Source organism: Petromyzon marinus, chromosome 53 (genome assembly GCF_048934315.1).
Source record: "Petromyzon marinus isolate PM22_M1 ecotype Great Lakes invasive population chromosome 53, UKy_Petmar_22M1.pri1.0, whole genome shotgun sequence".
NCBI classification, from domain to species: domain Eukaryota; kingdom Metazoa; phylum Chordata; class Hyperoartia; order Petromyzontiformes; family Petromyzontidae; genus Petromyzon; species Petromyzon marinus.
This window is the reverse complement of record NC_133719.1, coordinates 5,257,645-5,278,203: the sequence shown is the minus strand read 5'-3', so window position 1 is coordinate 5,278,203 and position 20,559 is coordinate 5,257,645. Positions and strand designations below refer to the sequence as shown.

The window sequence follows — 20,559 nt, the reverse complement described above, 5'->3', positions numbered from 1 at the left end:
AGCCAGATCTGTGGAGAAATTCTATTTTGTTATTTAAATAGACGGATAGATGTGATGATATCTTGTGATGTGCAAAGGAGGGGGAGATGAAAACATGAATTATAATGGCTATCCGTTGCCGGTTGGGTTATTCATATGGTAATCAGCGTACATTATGCATGCACATAGTTGCGACTTTAACGCCACATTCATATTTACAAGGTCTAACCCAAAAAACCTATATTACAGATATTGGCCGCGAAAGCCTACGTGTTAAACCAAAGCTTAATGGAGCATATTCTTGGTTCTTTCGGTAAAGTCACGTAGATGGAAAACAATGAAATAATACAAATATATTTTTGTTTTATTGTGAAATAATATAAAATATTTTTTTATTTTATTGTTTCCCTTCTACGTGACTTTACCGAAAGAACCAAGAATATTAATTCCTGCAGTCGCGAAAGCTTTAAATCAAAACTTAATAGAGCAGTGAGCGGGCAGGATGTAGGGGGCGGGGCCAGCGTGGAGTGGGCGTGGCCTGCGGATGTGAGACGTCATAAATTTAGCACCCGCCCCCCACACGTGATCAAGCTCAACGGTGACGGCAAGCAATCATCACGCGCGCGCTGCTCGTCCACGTTATTGCTGGTTGACAAAACGGAAGCCTGTTGCTTGTCGAGGGCGGATCAAGAGTTTTAAACATGAAGCAAGGATTAATAATGAGGCTTCTCCGGGCCTACCTAAGTACTCTCTAACTTTCTATCCTCATCTTCATGTGTTTCTCTAAGTACAGTACATGCATTTCGACGTCTGTGTCTCTCTATCTCAGTGTATTTGTGTGCATGTGTTTGTCTCTGAGTGTCTCCATGTCTGTATTTATCTGTGTATCCGTGTCTTTGTGTGTGTATGCATGTCTCTGGGTGTGTTATGCTTATTTTTGTGTCTTTATGTATGTGGATGATTTGTGTCTCCATGTTTGTGTGTCGATGTTTATTCGCGGATAATGTTTTTTTTCACATGACTCCTCTTTTCCTCAAAATTCACGGATAATAAGGTTCCATTCCACAAAATGTATAGAATAATCCGCAGATAATCCTAGATAATGGGCGTGGCCTGCGGGTATGTGACGTCACATAATTAAGCCCCGCCCCCTCACACGTGATCTCACTTCACGGTGACGACACGCAATATCGTAATCACGCACGCTGCTAGTCCACGTTATTCCTGGTTGACAAAACGGGAGCCTGTTGCGTGTCGAGGGGTTTATTAAGGGGTTTCTCAGGGCCTACACACATACCGGCGCGCGTGTGTTTGTGTGTGCACATGTGTCTGGCCATGAAAACCACTGATAATGTTGCGTTACCTACAACATAACAGAGTGTCTGCACACACTCAATGTTGCTCAACCATATATCTCTCGTGTGTCTCAGTGCTTCCGTCTATATGTGTCTCTCTACATCTCTGTCTTTGTACTTTACCTTCCTCTCCTTATTTCTACGTGTGTTTCTAAGTCTAGTACCTGCATGTTGCTCAACCATATATCTCTTAGGTGTCTCAGTGCTTCTGTCTATATGTCTCTCGCCATCTCTGTCTTTGTACTTTACCTTTCTCTACTTATCTCTATGTGTGTCTCTAAGTCCAGTACCTGCATCTCGGTGTCTGTTTGTGTCTCTCGATCTCTGTATTGGTGTGCTTGTGTGTGTCTCTGAATGTCTCCATGTTTCTGTGTGTCTCTATATTTCTCCGTGTATCCATGTCGTTGTGTGTTTATTATGCATGTTTCAGTGGGTATGTTCTGTCTGTTTTTGTGTCTTTACGTATTTTCGCATGTGTCCATGTTTGTGTATCTGGATAATATGATGTATGTTTCGCGTGACTCTTATCCGCAAAATTCACGGATAGTAGGGTTACATAATACGATGTACTCTTGGATTCCTTCCATTCCTTGGCTGCTACACCACTAATATTTTCGACCTTCCGTAATTTCTTATGGTGACAGGTCCTGCCAAAGCCCACCAAATTGTTGTAATTAGTTGCATATGGGTGCCCGACCCTATGCATATCAGTAATCACATTCTGGAAAATACCAATTAATTTCAATTACCCATGAACCTGACGTTTTTAGACTATGAAAAGGCATTCTACTCAGAAATATCAATATGCATATTCGGAGGGAAATCAGACAAGCTGACACTTTTCCCAGAATTATTCACAGTGAAATTAGGAAAATATTTAATTGGAGAAACATACACATACAGTAGAACCCCACTTAACGACCACCCCGGTTGACAACTAACGACGGACCTCAATAGAGCCCATTGTGTAGTGTATAGTGTAGTGTATAGTGGCGGAGTGTATAGTAGTGTAGGGCCTCCATAGAGCCCAATGTGTTCGCTTACCGACCATTCCTATGTCAACGATGGGCGTACGACGAGCACGCAACTGCTCATTTCGGCCAATCGGCAAGCTTCAAAGTGATCTGACCAGGCCTCGGCCAATCAGTGATGTCTATTCATGAGCATTGGGAATTGTTTACATTTGGTGTTGGCTGCCTTTGAAGTGGAAACATATCTTTTGAATTCTTGGTGTACTTTATTTCCTATACTCGCTTCACGACCAAATCACTTAACAACCGGTTTCATAGAACCAATTACCGTCGTTAAGAGGGCTTCTATTGTTTTTATTAATGGAGAAAATATAAACCATCTCGTCATAAGAATGTGTAATAGCCTCCTTTGGCTCAGGGCTGTAAACGGGAGATGATCACTGCCCCAATTCTCATTTTAGCAGGAACTCAGTTTGGCCCAACATTTCTCATTCTCAGAGATGTTATTTTGAAAAATAACCACCTAAAAACTATGTCGCAAAAAAAACTGCTGTATTTATGCTACTCACCACTTTTTTCTAACTAACCCTATCCTTCCCTTCTCTATGGCTGCAGGATTCCCGCTTAGCACGGAACTGGAACCAAAGAATGTGCACATTGTTAAGACATATGTAATTATGGAGCAATATATCGGCTGGGGGCTGCATTTCGTACAGCGCGGAGAATATATACAACTGGTTTCACTTACTCCTGGAAGTTATGCTCAACGAAACGGAATACTGCAGCCAGGTAAGACACTGCACACATGCACGGGCCAAGCAAGTACTGCGATATGAGGTGTAGGGATGCCCATTATGTTTTTGATGTTTTTTTAAAACAACAGTACATCAGACGTGGCCAAGTGGTTCAGAGGTCAGAACACTGAACTGAGAGCCTTTGAGATCCTGAATTCAGATCTGGGTTTCAGCTGCCTGTGACTAAAACAGGTTTGGTCTCAGCTCGGTCAACAATGATGACATGTTTGGTAACATCACGTGAAATTTGGTGTTAAAATTATTCTGATGAAATTCGAGCACAGAGACTGATGGGGCAAGTTCTAATAGTGGGCACCTATGAAGAGTTGTACATTGGCGTGGTGAGCACCTCACCCAGCCACATTTGTATTCCCAATGCTGATGTTTACACAATGCACCAGGTGCTCATTTAAGATGGAATTGATCTCGGAAAGGCCCAGGACACCATTTAGATATCATTCATTACAGTTGATGTCACTGGATTTATGGTGCAGTGCGTAAATCCCTGCACCACTGCTCCAAACACGTGGCAATTTCCATTCACCACGACACTTGTGTGAGGCTATATATATTTCAAGGTCGTTGTTGTGTCCACACAACATCACCCGGTATTCACCACTAAGTGGCAGTGACATCACCACGGCGCCTGTGCCAGGCCAGATGCACTTTGAGGCCATGTAAAGTGTCGAAGGTTCGCTGACTGGAGGTCACCTGACACAACCAGGTGCCATGGTTTGACTGAGATACCTGGCAGATGCACCAGCTGACCTCCCTCCTGTGCCAACTTACCGCATTTTAGCTGCCTGGCACTCTGCTAGTCATTGTGAGCGTCGCTCCTCTGCCCTCCGTTGTTGTTGGAGGGCGACTGCCTCCAACTGCCTGGGTAGCGTCCTTCATGAGCTTCCTCCAAAGAGGACGATCTTGACACCGCTGGTACCAGTCTTTGGCGAATCCACTCAGCTCCACATCAGCCCATCTATTTTCCAGCCCGTGTTGTGCCCGTTTAGCCCCCTCTATCTGGCCAAACAGAAGATGCTTAGGCATACAGTGGCTGGACATGTCAGCTACATGACCCAGCTAACGCAGCCTTACCTTCCAGAGGAGCTCACTGATAGAATTTGTAAGCTCCTCACGCAATACAGCTTGGTTAAACGCAGGATGGATCATAGGCAGGCCAGCCTGAATTTTCTACCTGGCATAGATGTTCCATTAGAGGGATCCACGTTTCACAAGCATAGATAAGGGAGGGCATGACTAGCCGTCAAGCTTTGTGTAGAGCGATAGACCAGGACACTTCCACACAACAGTATGCAGGCAATTAAAAGATAATGCCGCCTAACTGATTCGGAGTGAGACCTCACCTGTCAAACCAGAGCTAGTCATAAGCATACTTCCCAGGTATGGAAAACTCTCCACTCTCTCCACAACTACTCCATCACCAGTGGGAAGTTGATGGGCTGAATTGTTTGATGGCACAAAATACCCAGGCAGATGCTTAGTTTCGGTGAGGCTGATGGTAAGACGTCACCTCTTAGTGGCACACTCCAGATATAGCAGCAGTGTCTCCAACTCCTCTGAGTGAACAGCAATTACCCACGACAGCCTGGAACTTAAGAGCTTCCCATACCTCACCGCCACACTCCCCCACCGCCTTCATTATTTTGTTCAAAGAAAGTGCCACTCCTTGTGGTTTGGCAGTTTACTGCCCCGAGTGGAAAACAGTTCACTCATGATAACTGGAGCCAGAACCGATATACTGGACCTCGTGTATTCCACAGAGGTCCAGGTGGTACCCGTCCATATCCTGCCAAAGGAGTTGCAGCCTCACCTCTGCAATGATAATTTGAACATTCCACGTGGCCAATCGCAGCAATAACCTGTTCCTGGAGGAACCCCAAGATGGGGGGGGGGGGGGGGGTGGGGTTCATTCCATCTCTGCCAAATGAAGTTTGGCCAGTAGGCGTCATAAACACTTGTCCTCTGGGGCCTCCAGCATGAGCTTATTTCAGTGTTTCCACCGTGGTGCTTGGTAGAACAAGTGCAGCCCCTCGCACACACATGTCCATACAAAGACGTACATACAAGCACATGCACAAACATGAGCTAATTAGCAGATGAACGTTGTGTCTGTTTCACTCCACAGGAGATGTGCTGTTCAAGGTGGGGAAGGCAAAATTGCTTGGCTTCAGACTCTTACACATCTCATCCATGGTGAACGCGATAAAGACTGGTACTGCTATACGCGTCACTGTGTACAGGAACTTCATCCCACTGCTGGGGCAATGGTACGTTCGATGCATATAATCACTAACTTATGCATTTCATTCCCATGCTCACCTGTTTAGTATATTTGAATTTGAAATTATCGTAGCACTAGTGGAGGTTTTTAAATATTATTTGGCATAGATATAAAATCCTTTTCTGTTGATTTTCCACGCAAGATAATCCTCCCTTGCACCATGAACACCAAAACTGAAAGGTGGGCATTTCCTGAAAAGCGGGCATAGCCAAGTGCCAAATGTGTGGTTTGGATTAAAGGTAGGGTATTGGGAGGTCTCATACCTCCTGTCGATTTAGGAAATTGGTTAGGTTCATTGGGTAGACAAGTCCTCGTGGCTGCTTGGCTAGTTGATTGTGACTAGCTACTTGCCCGTTTTCTCCATTCTATTGCAAAGTTCAGCCTTTTGACATTCTTGCCACTTTTTTTTGTCGTGTGTTCACAGCACCACCAATACCACTGCTGCTGTTGCTGCTCCGGATGCTGGCCATGCGACCAGGGCAACAACGTGCTCGCGGTGCAGGGCGTCCCACTACCCGCTGGGGAAGGGTAAGTAGCAGACAGCATTGCCCACTCGGGGGAGGAGGGGGTAGCCAAAATGTATTCATTAAACGTTGGAAACAATTTAATATATTTCTTATTATTATTTATTATCTTACCTCACTTAAACACAATATCAAAATATAGTCAATCATAGTGCGGAAAGAAGGAGGAAGATACATAGTTTGTCTTGTAATATGATGAGTGTGGATGGTAGAGCTCAGGTAACGGTCAACCTTGTGAATTGAGTCCTTGATATGAGCACAAGTATCAAGATGTGAAATTTATGAGAACTATGGCCGTGGTAGTACCTATACATTAATAATGAGGAAACGAATGAATGACAGAGGATTGCTGGCATGAATAAATGAGCGCCGCAACATCAATCAATCAAAGTGCTTCGTGGTGGATCCATTGAGCAGGGTTGGGGGCAGGAATTAGGTGACCTTCCCAAAGAAAATTCCAACTTTTACCAAAAGGTATTTTGAACATCGATGCAATCATTGCTCTGTGCTTGTGTTTCCAATACTGACCACTGTCCGTTTAATATCTCTCCACTCTTTCCCCCACAGTGTCCCCACGGAAACTGTCCATGCAGACCACTGGACCGTCTGCTCACAGCAAAGTGGTACTTCACGGGAACACTTGTGCAGACCATAATAAAAAGGAACAGTTTAAAAAAGACTTACAGGAGGAGCAGCAGCCACATCAGCAAAAGCAGAAAAAGTGAGTAAAAGCAAGCACAGTAAACAGTCTGCAGATGCGTTGCCACTGCAGCTGCACAAACGCACAATCAGCAGACACACGGCTAGCGGAGAGGGATTCTAGCACGGCACAATCAAGGGGCAGGTCGACGCCGCTGTCCAAACGGACGAGCTGGCCGTTGATCCACTGTGGGATGCCGTGAGCTGGGACAACTCGGACAGCCGTTCCAGCAGACACAGAGGAAAATTCGAGACGTCATGCCAGAATCAGACCAACCCTCCCATTGAGTTTTCATCCCTAGCCCATCTAGCGAGCGATAATGGTTGGTTTTCTCAGAGGAGAGAGAAATTGGTGAAGATCTGACATGATGGGCACAATAACACCTTAAACCCTTGATCAAAAGGGGGTGGTTGGTGAGCCATGACATTGCCAGAAACCCTGGAGAGTCAGGCCGCATTGTAGGTGAAGTAACGAGTGATGAACACAACGTAGGGATAAAAAATCGTCAAAGGGCTGCTACAAAGTGTTTTGAGGAATAGGTTAGCTTGCATAGTGATTATAACTTGGGAAAACCTCCAGCTCCATATGAATAGCAGTTGTGTACGGTTGTGTCATGGTTGTTGTGGATAGTGTAGGTTATTGAGTGGTTGTGGCTAGCTATGGTTCTTTACTGTAAGAATTGCGATAGCCTTTCTCACATAGTAAACGTAATTTATGGTGAACATAATTTATTACACTCTATTAAACTATGATAAACTGATAGTTGATTACAACTAGCTACTTTGCCCTTATTCTGTATTCTATTGTGGAGTTCAGCCTTTTGACATTCTTGCCGCTTATTGTTTCTTGTGTTCACAGCAAGGAACATGCTACCATGACAGCCGTGAGCACCACCACCAATGTCACTGCTGCTGCTCCGGATAATGGCCTCACCACCAGAGCAAGCACATCCCCACAGGCCAGGGAGTCCCATAACTCGCTGATGAAGAGTAAGTAGCAAACGGCATTGCCAACTCGGGGGAGGATGGGGCAGCCAGAATTAATTGATTAAACGTTTGAAACAATGATTTGACTGAAACAGTTTCAAAGTTGTTTCTGTGCTGCACTGCGAATTATGAGCTGCGGCTAACATGAGTGGTGAGTTATATTTAGAACAGATTCCAGGTTGTATTTTGCACCCACCTGCAGTGACGAGCACAGTGACGAATGGTAAAATACTTCCCATGACTTTCGTGGCATGGGGGAGGTGTTGGTAATGGATTGACAAAGGGCTATATATTTCTAATTATTTATGATCTTACAACAGACTTAAACACAAGATCATAAGATAGTCAAACAGAGTGTGGAAAGAAAGAGGAAGATAGTTTGTCCTCTAATATAATGTGTGTGCATGGTAGAGTTCAGGAAAGGGTCAACCTAGTAAATTGAGTCCTTGACATTAGCAGATAGATCAAGATATTAAATTTATGATAACTATGGCCATGGTAATAACTATCCATTATTGATGAGGAAGCCAATGAACGACAGGATTGCTGGCAAAAATCAATGAGCGCCGCAACATCTATCAATCAAAGTGCTTCGTCGTGGATCTATTGAGCAGGGTTGGGGGCAGGAATTAGGTGACCTTACCAAAGAAAATTTCAACGTTTGCCAAAAGGTATTTTGAACATCGATGCATTCATCGCTCTGTGCTTGTTTCCAATACTGACCACTGTCCGTTTAATCTCTCTCTGCTCTGTCTCCCACAGTGTCCCCTGGGAAAGACTTGCAGGAGCAGCAGCAGCCGCATCAGCTCAAGCAGAAAAAAACAATTCAGCTTGAATTCATGCGCGTTGGCTACGAGCGGACTGTGGAAATTGACATTCCAGAGTCCATGGTGGGGTCGACTCAGGGACAGAAGGTGGAAAAGGAGGCGGTCACGGTGCAGTCCCGGAAGAAGGAAGTCCTCTCGCAGTGAGTAAAAGCAAGCACAGTGAAAAATCTGCAGATGCTTTGCCACTGCAGCTGAACAAACGCACAATCAGCAGACACACGGCTAGCGGAGCGGGATGCTAGCACGGCACAATCAAGGGGCAGGTCGACGCCGCTGTCCAAACGGACGAGCTGGCCGGTGATCCACCGTGGGATGCCGTGAGCTGGGACAACTCAGACAGCCGTTCCAGCAGCAGTGACAGGGACATGAATGGTGCTGAGAGTGAGCTGGGATTGACGTATCTCTTTTGAAAGCTAGGCTGTGCTCACCTCAGCAGACACAGAGGCGAATTCGAGATGTCATCCCGGAATCAGACCAACCCTCTCATTGAGTTTTCATCCCTAGCCTGTCTAGCGAGTGATAATGGTCTGGGTTTTCTCAGAGGAGAGAGAAATTGGTGAAGATCTGGCATGATGGGCACAATAACGGCTTAAACCCTTAATCAAACGGGGGTGGTTGGTGAGCCATGACATTGCCAGAAACCCTGGAGTCAGGCCGCAGTGCAGGTTAAGTAACGAGTGATGAACACAACGCAGGGATAAGCAATCGTTAAAGGGCTGCTGCAAAGTGTTTTGAGGAATAGCAGTCCACTTGCATCGTGATTACAGCTTGGGAAGACATTCAGCTACATATGAATAACAGTTGTGTACGGTTGTGGCATGGTTGTTGTGGATAGTGAAGGTTATTGAGTGGTTGTGGCTATGGTTCTTTGTTGTAAGAATTGCGATAGCCTTTCTCACATGGTAAACATAATTTATGGTGAATATAATTTATTCCACTATAATCAACTATGATAAACTAATAGTTGATTACGACTAGCTACTTGCCCCTTATTCTGCATTCTAATGCAGAGTTCAGCCTTTTGACATTCTTGCCGCTTGTTGTTTCTTGTGTTCACAGCAAGGAAGATACCACCACGACTGCCGTGAGCACCGCCACCACCACCACCACCACCAATGTCACCGCCGCTGCTCGGGATAATGACCCCGCCATCAGAGCATGCACGTGCCAACAGCCCAGGAAGTTCCACGACTCGCTGATAAAGAGTAAGAAGCAGACGGCTTTGCCAACTGAGGGGAAAAGGGGGCAGCCAGAATGAATTAATTAATCGTCTGAAACAATTTTATATATATTTGTTATTATTTATGATCTTACAACACTTAAACACAAGATCAAAAGATAGTCAAGCAGAGTGTGGAAAGAAGGAGGAAGATACGTAGTTTGTCCTTTAATATAGTGTGTGTGTATGGTAGAGCTCAGAAAACGGTCAACCTAGTAAATTGAGTCCTTGACATTAGCAGAGGTATCAAGATATTAAATTTATGACTATGGCTGTGGTAATAACTATCCATTATTGATGAGGAAGCCAATGAACAACAGGATGGCTGGCATGAATCAATGATCGTCACAGCATCAATCAATCAAAGTGCTTCGTCGTGGATCTTTTGAGCAGGGTTGGGGGCAGGAATTAGGTGACCTTACCAAAGAAAATTTCAACGTTTGCCAAAAGGTATTTTGAACATCGATGTAATCATCGCTCTGTGCTTGTGTTTCCAATACTGACCACTGTCCGTTTAATCTCTCTCTGCTCTGTCTCCCACAGTGTCCCCTGGGAAAGACTTGCAGGAGCAGCAGCAGCCGCATCAGCTAAAGCAGAAAAAAACAATTCAGCTTGAATTCATGCGCGTTGGCTACGAGCGGACTGTGGAAATTGACATTCCAGAGTCCATGGTGGGGTCAACTCAGGGACAGAAGATGGAAAAGGAGGCGGTCACGGTGCAGTCCCGGAAGAAGGAAGTCCTCTCGCAGTGAGTAAAAGCAAGCACAGTGAAAAATCTGCAGATGCTTTGCCACTGCAGCTGAACAAACGCACAATCAGCAGACACACGGCTAGCGGAGCGGGATGCTAGCACGGCACAATCAAGGGGCAGGTCGACGCCGCTGTCCAAACGGACGAGTTGGCCATTGATCCACCGTGGGATGCCGTGAGCTGGGAGAACTCGGACAGCCGTTCCAGCAGCAGTGACAGGGACATAATGGTGCTGAGAGTGAGCTGGGATTGACGTATCTTTTGAAAGCAAGGCTGTGCTCACCTCAGCAGACACAGAGGCGAATTTGAGACGTCATGCCGGAATCAGACCAACCCTCCTATTGAGTTTTCATCCCTAGCCCTTCGAGCGAGTGATAATGGTCTGGGTTTTCTCAGAGGAGAGAGAAATTGGTGAAGATCTGACATGATGGGCACAATAACACCTTAAACCCTTGATCAAAAGGGGGTGGTTGGTGAGCCATGACATTGCCAGATACCCTGGAGAGTCAGGCCGCAGTGTAGGTGAAGTAATGAGTGATGAACACAACGCAAGGATAAACAATGGTTAAAGGGCTGCTGCAAAGTGTTTTGAGGAACAGAGGTCCACTTGCGTCATGATTACAGCTTGGGAAGACCTCCAGCTACATATGAATAACAGTTGTGTACGGTTGTGGCATGGTTGTTGTGGATAGTGGAGGTTATTGAGTGGTTGTAGCTATGCTTCTTTGTTGTTAGAATTGCGATAGCCTTTCTCACATGGTAAACATAATTTATGGTAAACATTATTTATTCCACTATAATCAACTATGATAAACTAATAGTTTATTACGACTAGCTACTTGCCCCTTATTCTGCATTCTATTGCAGAGTTCAGCCTTTTGACATTCTTGCCGCTTGTTGTTTCTTGTGTTCACAGCAAGGAAGATGCCACCACGACTGCCGTGAGCGCCGCCACCACCACCACCAATGTCACCGCCGCTGCTCGTGATAATGACCCCGCCATCAGGGCATGCACGTGCCCACATCCCAGGGAGTTTCACGACTCGCTGATAGAGAGTAAGTAGCAGTCGGCATTGCCAACTCGGGGGGGGGGGGGAGGGGGCAGCCAGACTGAATTAATTAATCGTTTGAAACAATATGATGGAAACAGTTGCAAAGTTGTTTCTGTGCTGCACTGTGAATTGAGCCACAGCTAACATGAGTGGTGAGTGATATTTAGGACAGATCCTGGGTTGCGTTGTGCACCCACCTGCAGTGAAAAGCACAGTGACGAAGAGTATAACCCTTCCCATGACTTTCGTGGCATGGGGGAGGTATTTTTCAATAAGTAATGGATTGACAAAGGGCTGTATATTTCTTATTACTTATCTTACAACACTTAAGCACAAGATCATAAGATAGTGCAACAGAGTGTGCAAAGAAGGATGAAGGTAGTTTGTCCTCTAATATGATGAGTGTGTATGGTCGAGCTCAGGAAACGGTCAACCAAGTAAATTGAGTCCTTGACATTAGCAGATGTATCCAGATGTAACATTTATGACAACTATGGCCATGGTAATAACTATGCATTAGTGATGAGGAAGCCAATGAATGACAGGATGGCTTGCATGAATCAATGAGCGCCGCAGCATCAATCACTCAATCAAAGTGCTTCATGGTGGATCCATTGAGCAGGGTTGTGTAGGAATTAGGTAACTTTACCAAAGAAAATTCCAACGTTTACCAAAAGCTATTTTGAACATCGATGCAATCAACGCTCGGCGCTTGTGTTTCCAATATTGACCCCTGTCGGTTTCTTCCCTCTCTGCTCTGTCTACCACAGTGCCCGCTGTGAAGCTGTACGCACCAACCAGCAGGTGGACTCTCCAAAGCCACCTACTGTACAAGAGCAGCCGTGCAGTCCTCGAGCAACAGGATCTCAAAGAATATGCACAGTGGCAATATCAGCAGCAGCAGGAGCATATTCAGCGCAGCTCTTTGAGACAGGAGCGGGCACAGGAGCGGGCGCAGGAGCGGGCGCAGGAGCGGGCGCAGGAGCGGGCACAGGAGCGGGCGCAGGAGCGGGCGCAGGAGCCATCGCAGGAGCGGACACAGGAGCCATCGCAGGAGCCGGCGCAGGAGCCGTCGCAGGAGCGGACACAGGAGCGGACACAGGAGCGGGCGCAGGAGCCGGCGCAGGAGCGGGCACAGGAGCCGATCGCCGCCAAGATCCACAAGAAGAGAGGCCTCTGGAAGCGACTTAGGACATTCTTCTGCTGTTGAATATAATTTTTTACAGAGACCTCTTCGCATCTGAAATGGATGTGGATACAGCCACATTTGTCGATGTGATTTGTAAATATTTTTCATAATGTATCAAGAGTTAAGATTATAATGTACATTTTTTTATTGAGGTACTGTTTGTTGCGAATGTAAATAAATATTCTGATTCTGACTTACCGTGAGTCCTGATGCTGGCTTTATTGTCGGAAAGGGTGCAATCAGTCAACACAATTGTACACACGGGGCAGGCATGCACACGCACACATAAAGAGATACACGGGGCACGCGCGTACAAATACCCGCCATTCGCCACTAAGTGACGGTGATGTCACCACGCTGCCTGTGGTATGCCAGGTGCATTTTGAGTCCACGTGAAGTGTCGAAGGCTCACTGACAAGTGGGTCATGGTATAGACTCAGGTACAATGGGTTGACTGAGATGACTGGCAGATGCACCACCTGTGCCCCCTGCTGTGCCATCTTTCTGTGTTTTAGCCGCCTGGCTCTCCACTCGTCGTGAGCGTCGCTCCTTTTCCCTCTCTTGTTGTTGGAAGGCGACTGCATCCAACTGCCCAGTGGCGTCCTTCACGAGCCTCCTCCAGAGGCCGATCTTGACAAGTCCACTCAGCTCCAAAACTTCCTGTACTACATCGGTCCATCTCTTCTCTAACCCGTACCATGACCGTTAATCCCCCTTTATCCAGCAAAAAGAAGCCTGGTTAAGCCCATGATGGATCATAGGCAGGCCATCCTGAATCTTTCTAATCAGCGCAGATGTTCTATTAGAGGGGTCCACGTTTCACAAGCATAGAGAAGGGATGGAATGACTGTGGCAGAGAAGACCCAAAGCTTCGTGTGCAGCGACAGATCAGGGTTGGGATCAAACCCACGACCTTTTTGCATAGCAGACGAGGTAGTTGACATGTCGTCACCACAGCTGGAACTGCTAAACACCATTTTACGGTTTTGTTTTTCATGCTGTGAGACATGTTTCATGATTAATGTTATCTTCGCAAACATAGTTGTTGCCTGTACGAGTACCTGCATCTGTAAAACTATTAAAAGTGGGTGTAACCACGCTACACGTGTACCAGGCCTACGGCTTGTTTATTTTACTTAAAATGTAACGTATTCGCATCAAACTTGTAAAATGCACCAATTTCGTTATGAACGCTTTGTCGCGGAGTTTATTGGGCCAACATTTCTGGTCAACAGTGCCACAAAGTGTTCCATTGGTCCGTTTATTACATCGCGTTTCTGAAAACGTGTTTATTGACAGAATTGTCAGGACAGATCATAAGGAAAACATTGTTAAGAAACATTTATTTTATGTGTTCACAGCGCAGGATTGTGATGAGGGTTCAGTAACTAAAAAGTGTATGGCCCCAAACAGCTCAAGGGGTCCTGGATGCATCATGGGTGGTGGGTAGGTGGTGGGGGGGGTGATTCGTGGTTGGTGGGGGGTGGGTGAGTGGTGGGGGAGCGCCATCTACAGTGGGGATGTGTGGTGCCACAACAGCGAAGCCGCTCCGTCGAAACCGGGGCCGCCGCTGTGCTGCTGCGACCAAGAAGCCACCTGCCTCCCGTCACAGCACTTCCCCCGCCACCCTCCCCCCCCCCTAAACACACACACACTCAAGTAGGGCCTCATGGGGAGGGGGGGGCAACTGCCCTGAGTTTTTACCCGAGAAGCCTCTTCGTGGGGGTGCTCCACGGTTTCTCAGGGTCAGGGAATTGGCAGCCCCGCCCCCCAGGCCAAATGGCACTGCGGCGCCGTGGCTTAACTTAGAATTAAATGACCACGGCGAACTCACTGAGAACCACAGTGAGGAGATGCCCAGGACACACGCGGACCAGCAGACAGGTGGGGAGCGGGGCAGCGCGGGTTAAGCGTCTCTACCTATGGTGCACCGCGGGTTAGCGTCTCTACCCTTGATGCACTGCAGATTAACGGCCCTACCCATGATGCACCGCGAATTAACGGCCCTACCCATGATGCACTGCGGATTAACGGCCCCAACCGTGATGCACCGCGGATGGGCGGTGCGAGGGCTGTGAAAGGAGCATAAAAATGGACGCTTTGGGGAAGCACAGGGCCACTTTTTTTCTACTGGAGATCAACAGGAGGGAGGATCGAGGAGCCGTCACCTCACTGTTACTCGCACGTCTGTGAGACGGGGCAGAGAACAGCCAGATTCTGTTTACAGGATCATCTATCTGCGACCTCCATCGCTGCGAGGTCGGACCGTAAGTACGAGGGAGAGAGGTAAGACAAAGGGACGAAATTCGGAGAAAAAATAGAGGACAGACAGGTCGATTAAGTATCAGGCAGTAGACAGATAGGTTAGACCTGTCCTGCTGGTCCGTACTGACACGCGCAGTCTAGTTCGTTTATTCGTGGGGAATAAACCGTCAGTAGGGTATAAACCGCGTCGTGTTGTCTCTGTGAGTACGGAGGGGCGGTTCGTGGTGTGGCGAGCCTGCCCGCGGTGATTCTTTTGTTTGCGCGTGAGTGAATAATTTTACCCACGTGTTTACGCTCGCACGGGTGTTTTCACTCGGGGCTTGACGCGCATGCCGGGGCAGCAGTAATGTGCTATTACCCTGGAAATTAAAGTACGGGTCCTTCGATCATTAAATTCACTAGTGCGTGGTGTGGTGAGCCTATGCATCGTGTGGTACTGATTGTAGTTCGCCCGCGCCAGTACGGGGGCGTGCAGAAGCAGCGGCGCTCACGGCACTCGCCACGCGTGTAGCGCGTAGAGATAAATTGGGGAGCGGGTATTCCGCAGCGCAGCCTAATTAGTTGCTTCCGAACGCCTGCGACGGTAAATGAAGCAAGATTACACAATTCAAGCACGCGATGCTGCTGGCGGTGGTTACCGCGTGAGTAGAGCTGCGCCGTGAGGTACACGGGCACCCACGGGCATAATCATACACCGGGTGTTGCAGTTGTGGTAGTGGTATGACTTTAACGGGGGAGTCGGGGGCCAACGTCCCCGACAATTCGGTGATGGCGGGGGACGGTAGCCCCCACAGATGCGCCATCTGGGGATGTCGGCATCACGCGAGTCTGCTGAGGTTTTTGGTGATGGTCGAGAGTGTAGTTTTACATAGGAGCCCCTCAAACAAACATTCTACAAACAAAATGAGGGTACCCCAATGGGTTCTCCCTTATCGCCAGTGGTAGCGAATGTTTTCATGGAGAAATGTGAGACAGATGCCATCCAGACATCCACCCTACGTCCTTCCTTGTGGAAGAGATGCGTAAATGACACGTTCGTCATCTGGCCACATGGCCTGCCAGCACTGAACCAATTTCTCAACCACATTAATTCCATACACCCGTCTATCAAATTCACCATGGAAGTGGAAAAGGATGGCAAGCTACCATTCCTGGATGTTTTGATCGAGAAGAGACCTGATGGCTCTTTGGGACATTCGGTCTATAGGAAAGCCACCCACACGGATGCCTATCTAAAGCCTGACTCCCACCACCATCAAGCCCAGAAGAATTCCCTCATCAAAACACTACACCATAGGGCCCGTTGCATCTCCGACCAGCACCACCTAGCTAGTGAGTTGGAGCACGCACACCAAGCCCTTAGGATGAATGGATACTCGGACCGTACAATCCGCAAAGCTGCCTCCCCAGCCATGGGGAGACAACCTTCTGAGGATCCAACCAAAACCATCACTTTACCATACATAGCAGGGGTTACCAAAAATATTTCCAAAATCTTAAACAAACGTAAGATCCAGGTTCGTTTCAACACAGTACACAAAATCCGTGATTTAATCACACCTCTAAAGGATGTGATTCCTGACATGCAATACCCTGGTGTCTACAAACTGAGTTGTGGTTGTGGCAGCAGTGACATTGGGGAAACGAAACGACATGTCTCGGACCGCGTTCATGAACATAAGGCAGATCTGAAACACGGTAGGACCAATACATCTGCCGTTGCTGATCATTGTTTTAACGCTGTGGGCTCACACGAAATTGATTTTTCCAAAACGAAGGTACTCTGCAAACCCACCGGCTATCATCAGAGATTTGTTCATGAAGCCATCCAGATACAGTGAGGGAAAAAAGTATTTGATCCCCTGCTGATTTTGTACGTTTGCCCACTGACAAAGAAATGATCAGTCTATAATTTTAATGCTAAGTTTATTTGAACAGTGAGAGACAGAATAACAACAACAAAATCCAGAAAAACGCATGTCAAAAATATTATAAATTGATTTGCATTTTAATGAGGGAAATAAGTATTTGACCCCCTCTCAATCAAAAAGATTTCTGGCTCCCAGGTGTCTTTTATACAGGTAACAAGCTGAGATTAGGAGCACTCCCTTTAAGAGTGTGCTCCTAATCTCAGCTCGTTACCTGTATAAAAGACACCTGTCCACAGAAGCAATCAATCAGATTCCAAACTCTCCACCATGGCCAAGACCAAAGAGCTATCCAAGGATGTCAGGGACAAGATTGTAGACATACACAAGGCTGCAATGGGCTACAAGAACATTGCCAAGCAGCTTGGTGAGAAGGTGACAACAGTTGGTACGATTATTCGCAAATGGAAGAAACACAAAAGAACTGTCAATCTCCCTCGGCCTGGGGCTCCATGCAAGATCTCACCTCGTGGAGTTGCAATGGTCATGAGAACGGTGAGGAATCAGCCCAGAACTACACGGGAGGATCTTGTCAATGATCTCAAGGCAGCTAGGACCATAGTCACCAAGAAAACAATTGGTAACACACTATGTCGTGAAGGACTGAAATCCTGCAGCGCCCGCAAGGTCCCCCTGCTCAAGAAAGCACATATACATGCCTGTCTGAAGTTTGCAAATGAACATCTGAATGATTCAGAGGACAACTCGGTGAAAGTGTTGTGGTCAGATGAGACCAAAATGGAGCTCTTTGGCATCAACTCAACTCGCCGTGTTTGGAGGAGAAGGAATGCTGCCTATGACCCCAAGAACACCATCACCACCGTCAAACATGGAGGTGGAAACATCATGCTTTGGGGGTGTTTTTCTGCTAAGGGGACAGGGCAACTTCACCGCATCAACGGGACGATGAACGGGGCCATGTACCGTCAAATCTTGGGTGAGAACCTCCTTCCCTCAGCCAGGTCATTGAAAATGGGTCGTGGATGGGTATTCCAGCATGACAATGACCCAAAACACACGGCCAAGGCAAGCAAGGAGTGGCTCAAGAAGAAGCACATTAAGGTCCTGGAGTGGCCAAGCCAGTCTCCAGACCTTAATCCCATAGAAAATCTGTGGAGGGAGCTGAAGGTTCGAGTTGCCAAACGTCAGCCTCGAAACCTTAATGGCTTGGAGAAGATCTGCAAAAATGAGTGGGACAAAATCCCTCCTGAGATGTGTGCAAACCTGGTGGCCAACTACAAGAAACGTCTGACCTCTGTGATTGCCAACAAGGGTTTTGCCACCAAGTACTAAGTCATGTTTTGCAGAGGGGTCAAATACTTATTTCGCTCATTAAAATGCAAATCAATTTATAACATTTTTGACATGCGTTTTTTATTTTTTGTTGTTGCTATTCTGTCTTTCACTGTTCAAATAAACCTACCATTAAAATTATAGACTGATCATTTCTTTGTCAGTGGGCAACGTACAAAATCAGCAGGGGATCAAATACGTTTTTCCCTCACCATATATAAACACAGACAGAACTTCAACCGGTAAGATGGTTATAAACTGAGCAATCATTGGAAGGACATTATTAACCAGGTAAAGTCTTAACTGACTGTGATGTTTCCATCCTACCTGCCGATGTCAGCTGTTATTTCAGACTCTCTGAGTACATCACCAGGTTAAATGTCTTCACATTAACGGGCTAAGTGTTTCACTAACACAGCTACCATTGCCCCTCTCCCTCGATGTGGCGGGAGCTCTCGTTTTTTAACAGACTATAACTGGCTGTTATGTATCCGTGTATGTGTCTCTCTCTATGTTTGTGTCTCTCTGTTTGTCTCTCTGTGTGTATCTCTCTCTTTATTGCGTCTCTGTGTATCTCTCTTTGTGTCTCTCTGTCTCTCCCTCTGCGTCTCTGTGTGTCTCTCTGTGTGGGGGTTGTCTCTGTGTGTCTCTCTCTGTGGTTGTCTGTCTCTCTGTGTGTCTCTCTTTTTGTGTCTCTCTGTTTGTGTCTCTCTGTGTCTCTCTCTCTCTGTATGTGTCTCTATGTGTGTCTCTCTCTCTGTGTCTCTGTGTGTGTATCTCTCTCTGTGTGTCTCTGTGTGAGTATCTCTCTGTGGGGGTTGTCTCTCTGTGTGTGTGTCTCTCTGTGTGTGTCTCTGTGTGTGTCTCCGTATGTTTCTCTCTCTGTGTGGGTCTCTCTCTCTAAGTGGGTCACTCTCTCTGTCCCTCTCTATGTGTTTGTGTCTCTTTATGTGTGTCTCCCTCTCTGTGTATCTTTGTGTGTGTCTCTCTCTATGTGGATGTCTCTCTCTGTTTGTGGGTTGTCCCTCTGTGTGTATCTCTCTGTGTGTGTCTCTCTCCATGTGTATCTCTCTCGTTGATATGCTGGTCTCTCCTCGTAGTTGCTCCTGCCCGGCTCTGACATTGACATGCTAATCTTCTCATTGGCACAACCCCCGGTTGCTGGAGCCGTCTCACATTGACATGCTAATCACCTACATTTACATACAAATTCCATCTCTAGCTCCGGCCACGCACCCTTGGGTGAAGCCCACCTAGAGCCTATATAACCTCTTGTTGCAGCAGCTCTTTCTCATGCGTCAGCAGTTCTGCGGGGGCTGCTGCCCCCTGCCTCCTCCGTATCATTCATACTGCTACCCGACTGCTCTGTCGGGTTTGGGCTAACGCCTCCTGACTCCTCGTCCCCCTGTGCTCCCGCCTTTGTGGATGCTTGCGTAGGCATGCCTCAACCGGTAGGGCCGACGGCTTTACGTTTATGCACACTCTACGTACCCAGGCGCTACGCGGGTTCACTGGCGGCGTGCTGCGGTGAGCGTGCTCGCGAAGCACGACTCCGTCCCGCACGTGAACAACCGGGTACGCCGACGCGTGACTCCGCTCTGATTTAAAGGGGCCTTTAAACAGCCGCGCATATACGCGCACACCCGGCGCTTAGCTCTCTACCTCGCTATAGACAGCAGCCGCGCATGCACGTGACCGCAAAATAGTCGCACAGGTACGCGAGCGTTAAGCACCACCAAAAACAGTCGCGTAGGCGCGCGCACGCTGAACACTCCGCCTCGTAGTAAACAACCGCGCATGCACGCGAACACCAAGCACGCTCCCCCCTCCTCTTCACACTCACAAAGACCATACGACACAGTTTATCCCCCTACTAGTCATTTTATTTACCGCGAGTAACCCGTTTAACTACGCGTGATTGTGAGTCAGCAGGCCCCCCTAGCCTATCCTTCGGGAAACCTAGGCTCAATTCACCCTGCCTATAGCTCCACTTTCTACCCTCGAATAAATAACCCAAACTTACCTCTCTCTCTCTTACTCACGCTTACTTCCACTCTGCTGCGCTGGAAGCTGTAGAAGGGCGATCCGTAGAGGATTGAGCCTGGCTGCGCTGAAGCTCGTCACACAGACGACTCGAACGGCTGACTCCAATGCTCCGTGGACCGCGATGATTTTTGAAGAACTCTGGTCCCGCTACCCTAAGCCTCCGCGCATTTATCCACCCTAAAGGCATTCCGTTGCTCTCGCGCTTGCCCACCCGTGCTCTTTAATATTCGGATTCATGACCTTACCTAGAACAAAAGGCATTCAGATGCTTCCGCACCCATGCCTGCCCTGTCCATTCAGAGGCCGAGTTATTCTCGTCTCTTTCACATTCGGATCCGAAATCTTACCTGTAACAAAAGCGTTCCGCTGTTCCCACACCCCG

General features: G+C 47.4%; 1 protein-coding gene across 1 annotated transcript; it reads left to right on the top strand.

Annotated features, from left to right (window-relative positions):
• Positions 1–359: 359 nt before the first annotated feature.
• LOC142905389 (uncharacterized) lies at positions 360–13,753 on the top strand. The gene is made up of 11 exons (XM_076051946.1): positions 360–723; positions 2,921–3,094; positions 5,243–5,384; positions 5,823–5,926; positions 6,490–6,643; positions 7,481–7,611; positions 8,371–8,575; positions 9,495–9,640; positions 10,198–10,402; positions 11,321–11,460; positions 12,227–13,753. The coding sequence occupies exons 1-11, from the start codon at positions 681–683 to the stop codon at positions 12,664–12,666; spliced, it is 1,884 nt and encodes a 627-aa protein (XP_075908061.1). The 5' UTR covers positions 360–680; the 3' UTR covers positions 12,667–13,753.
• Positions 13,754–20,559: the final 6,806 nt, after the last annotated feature.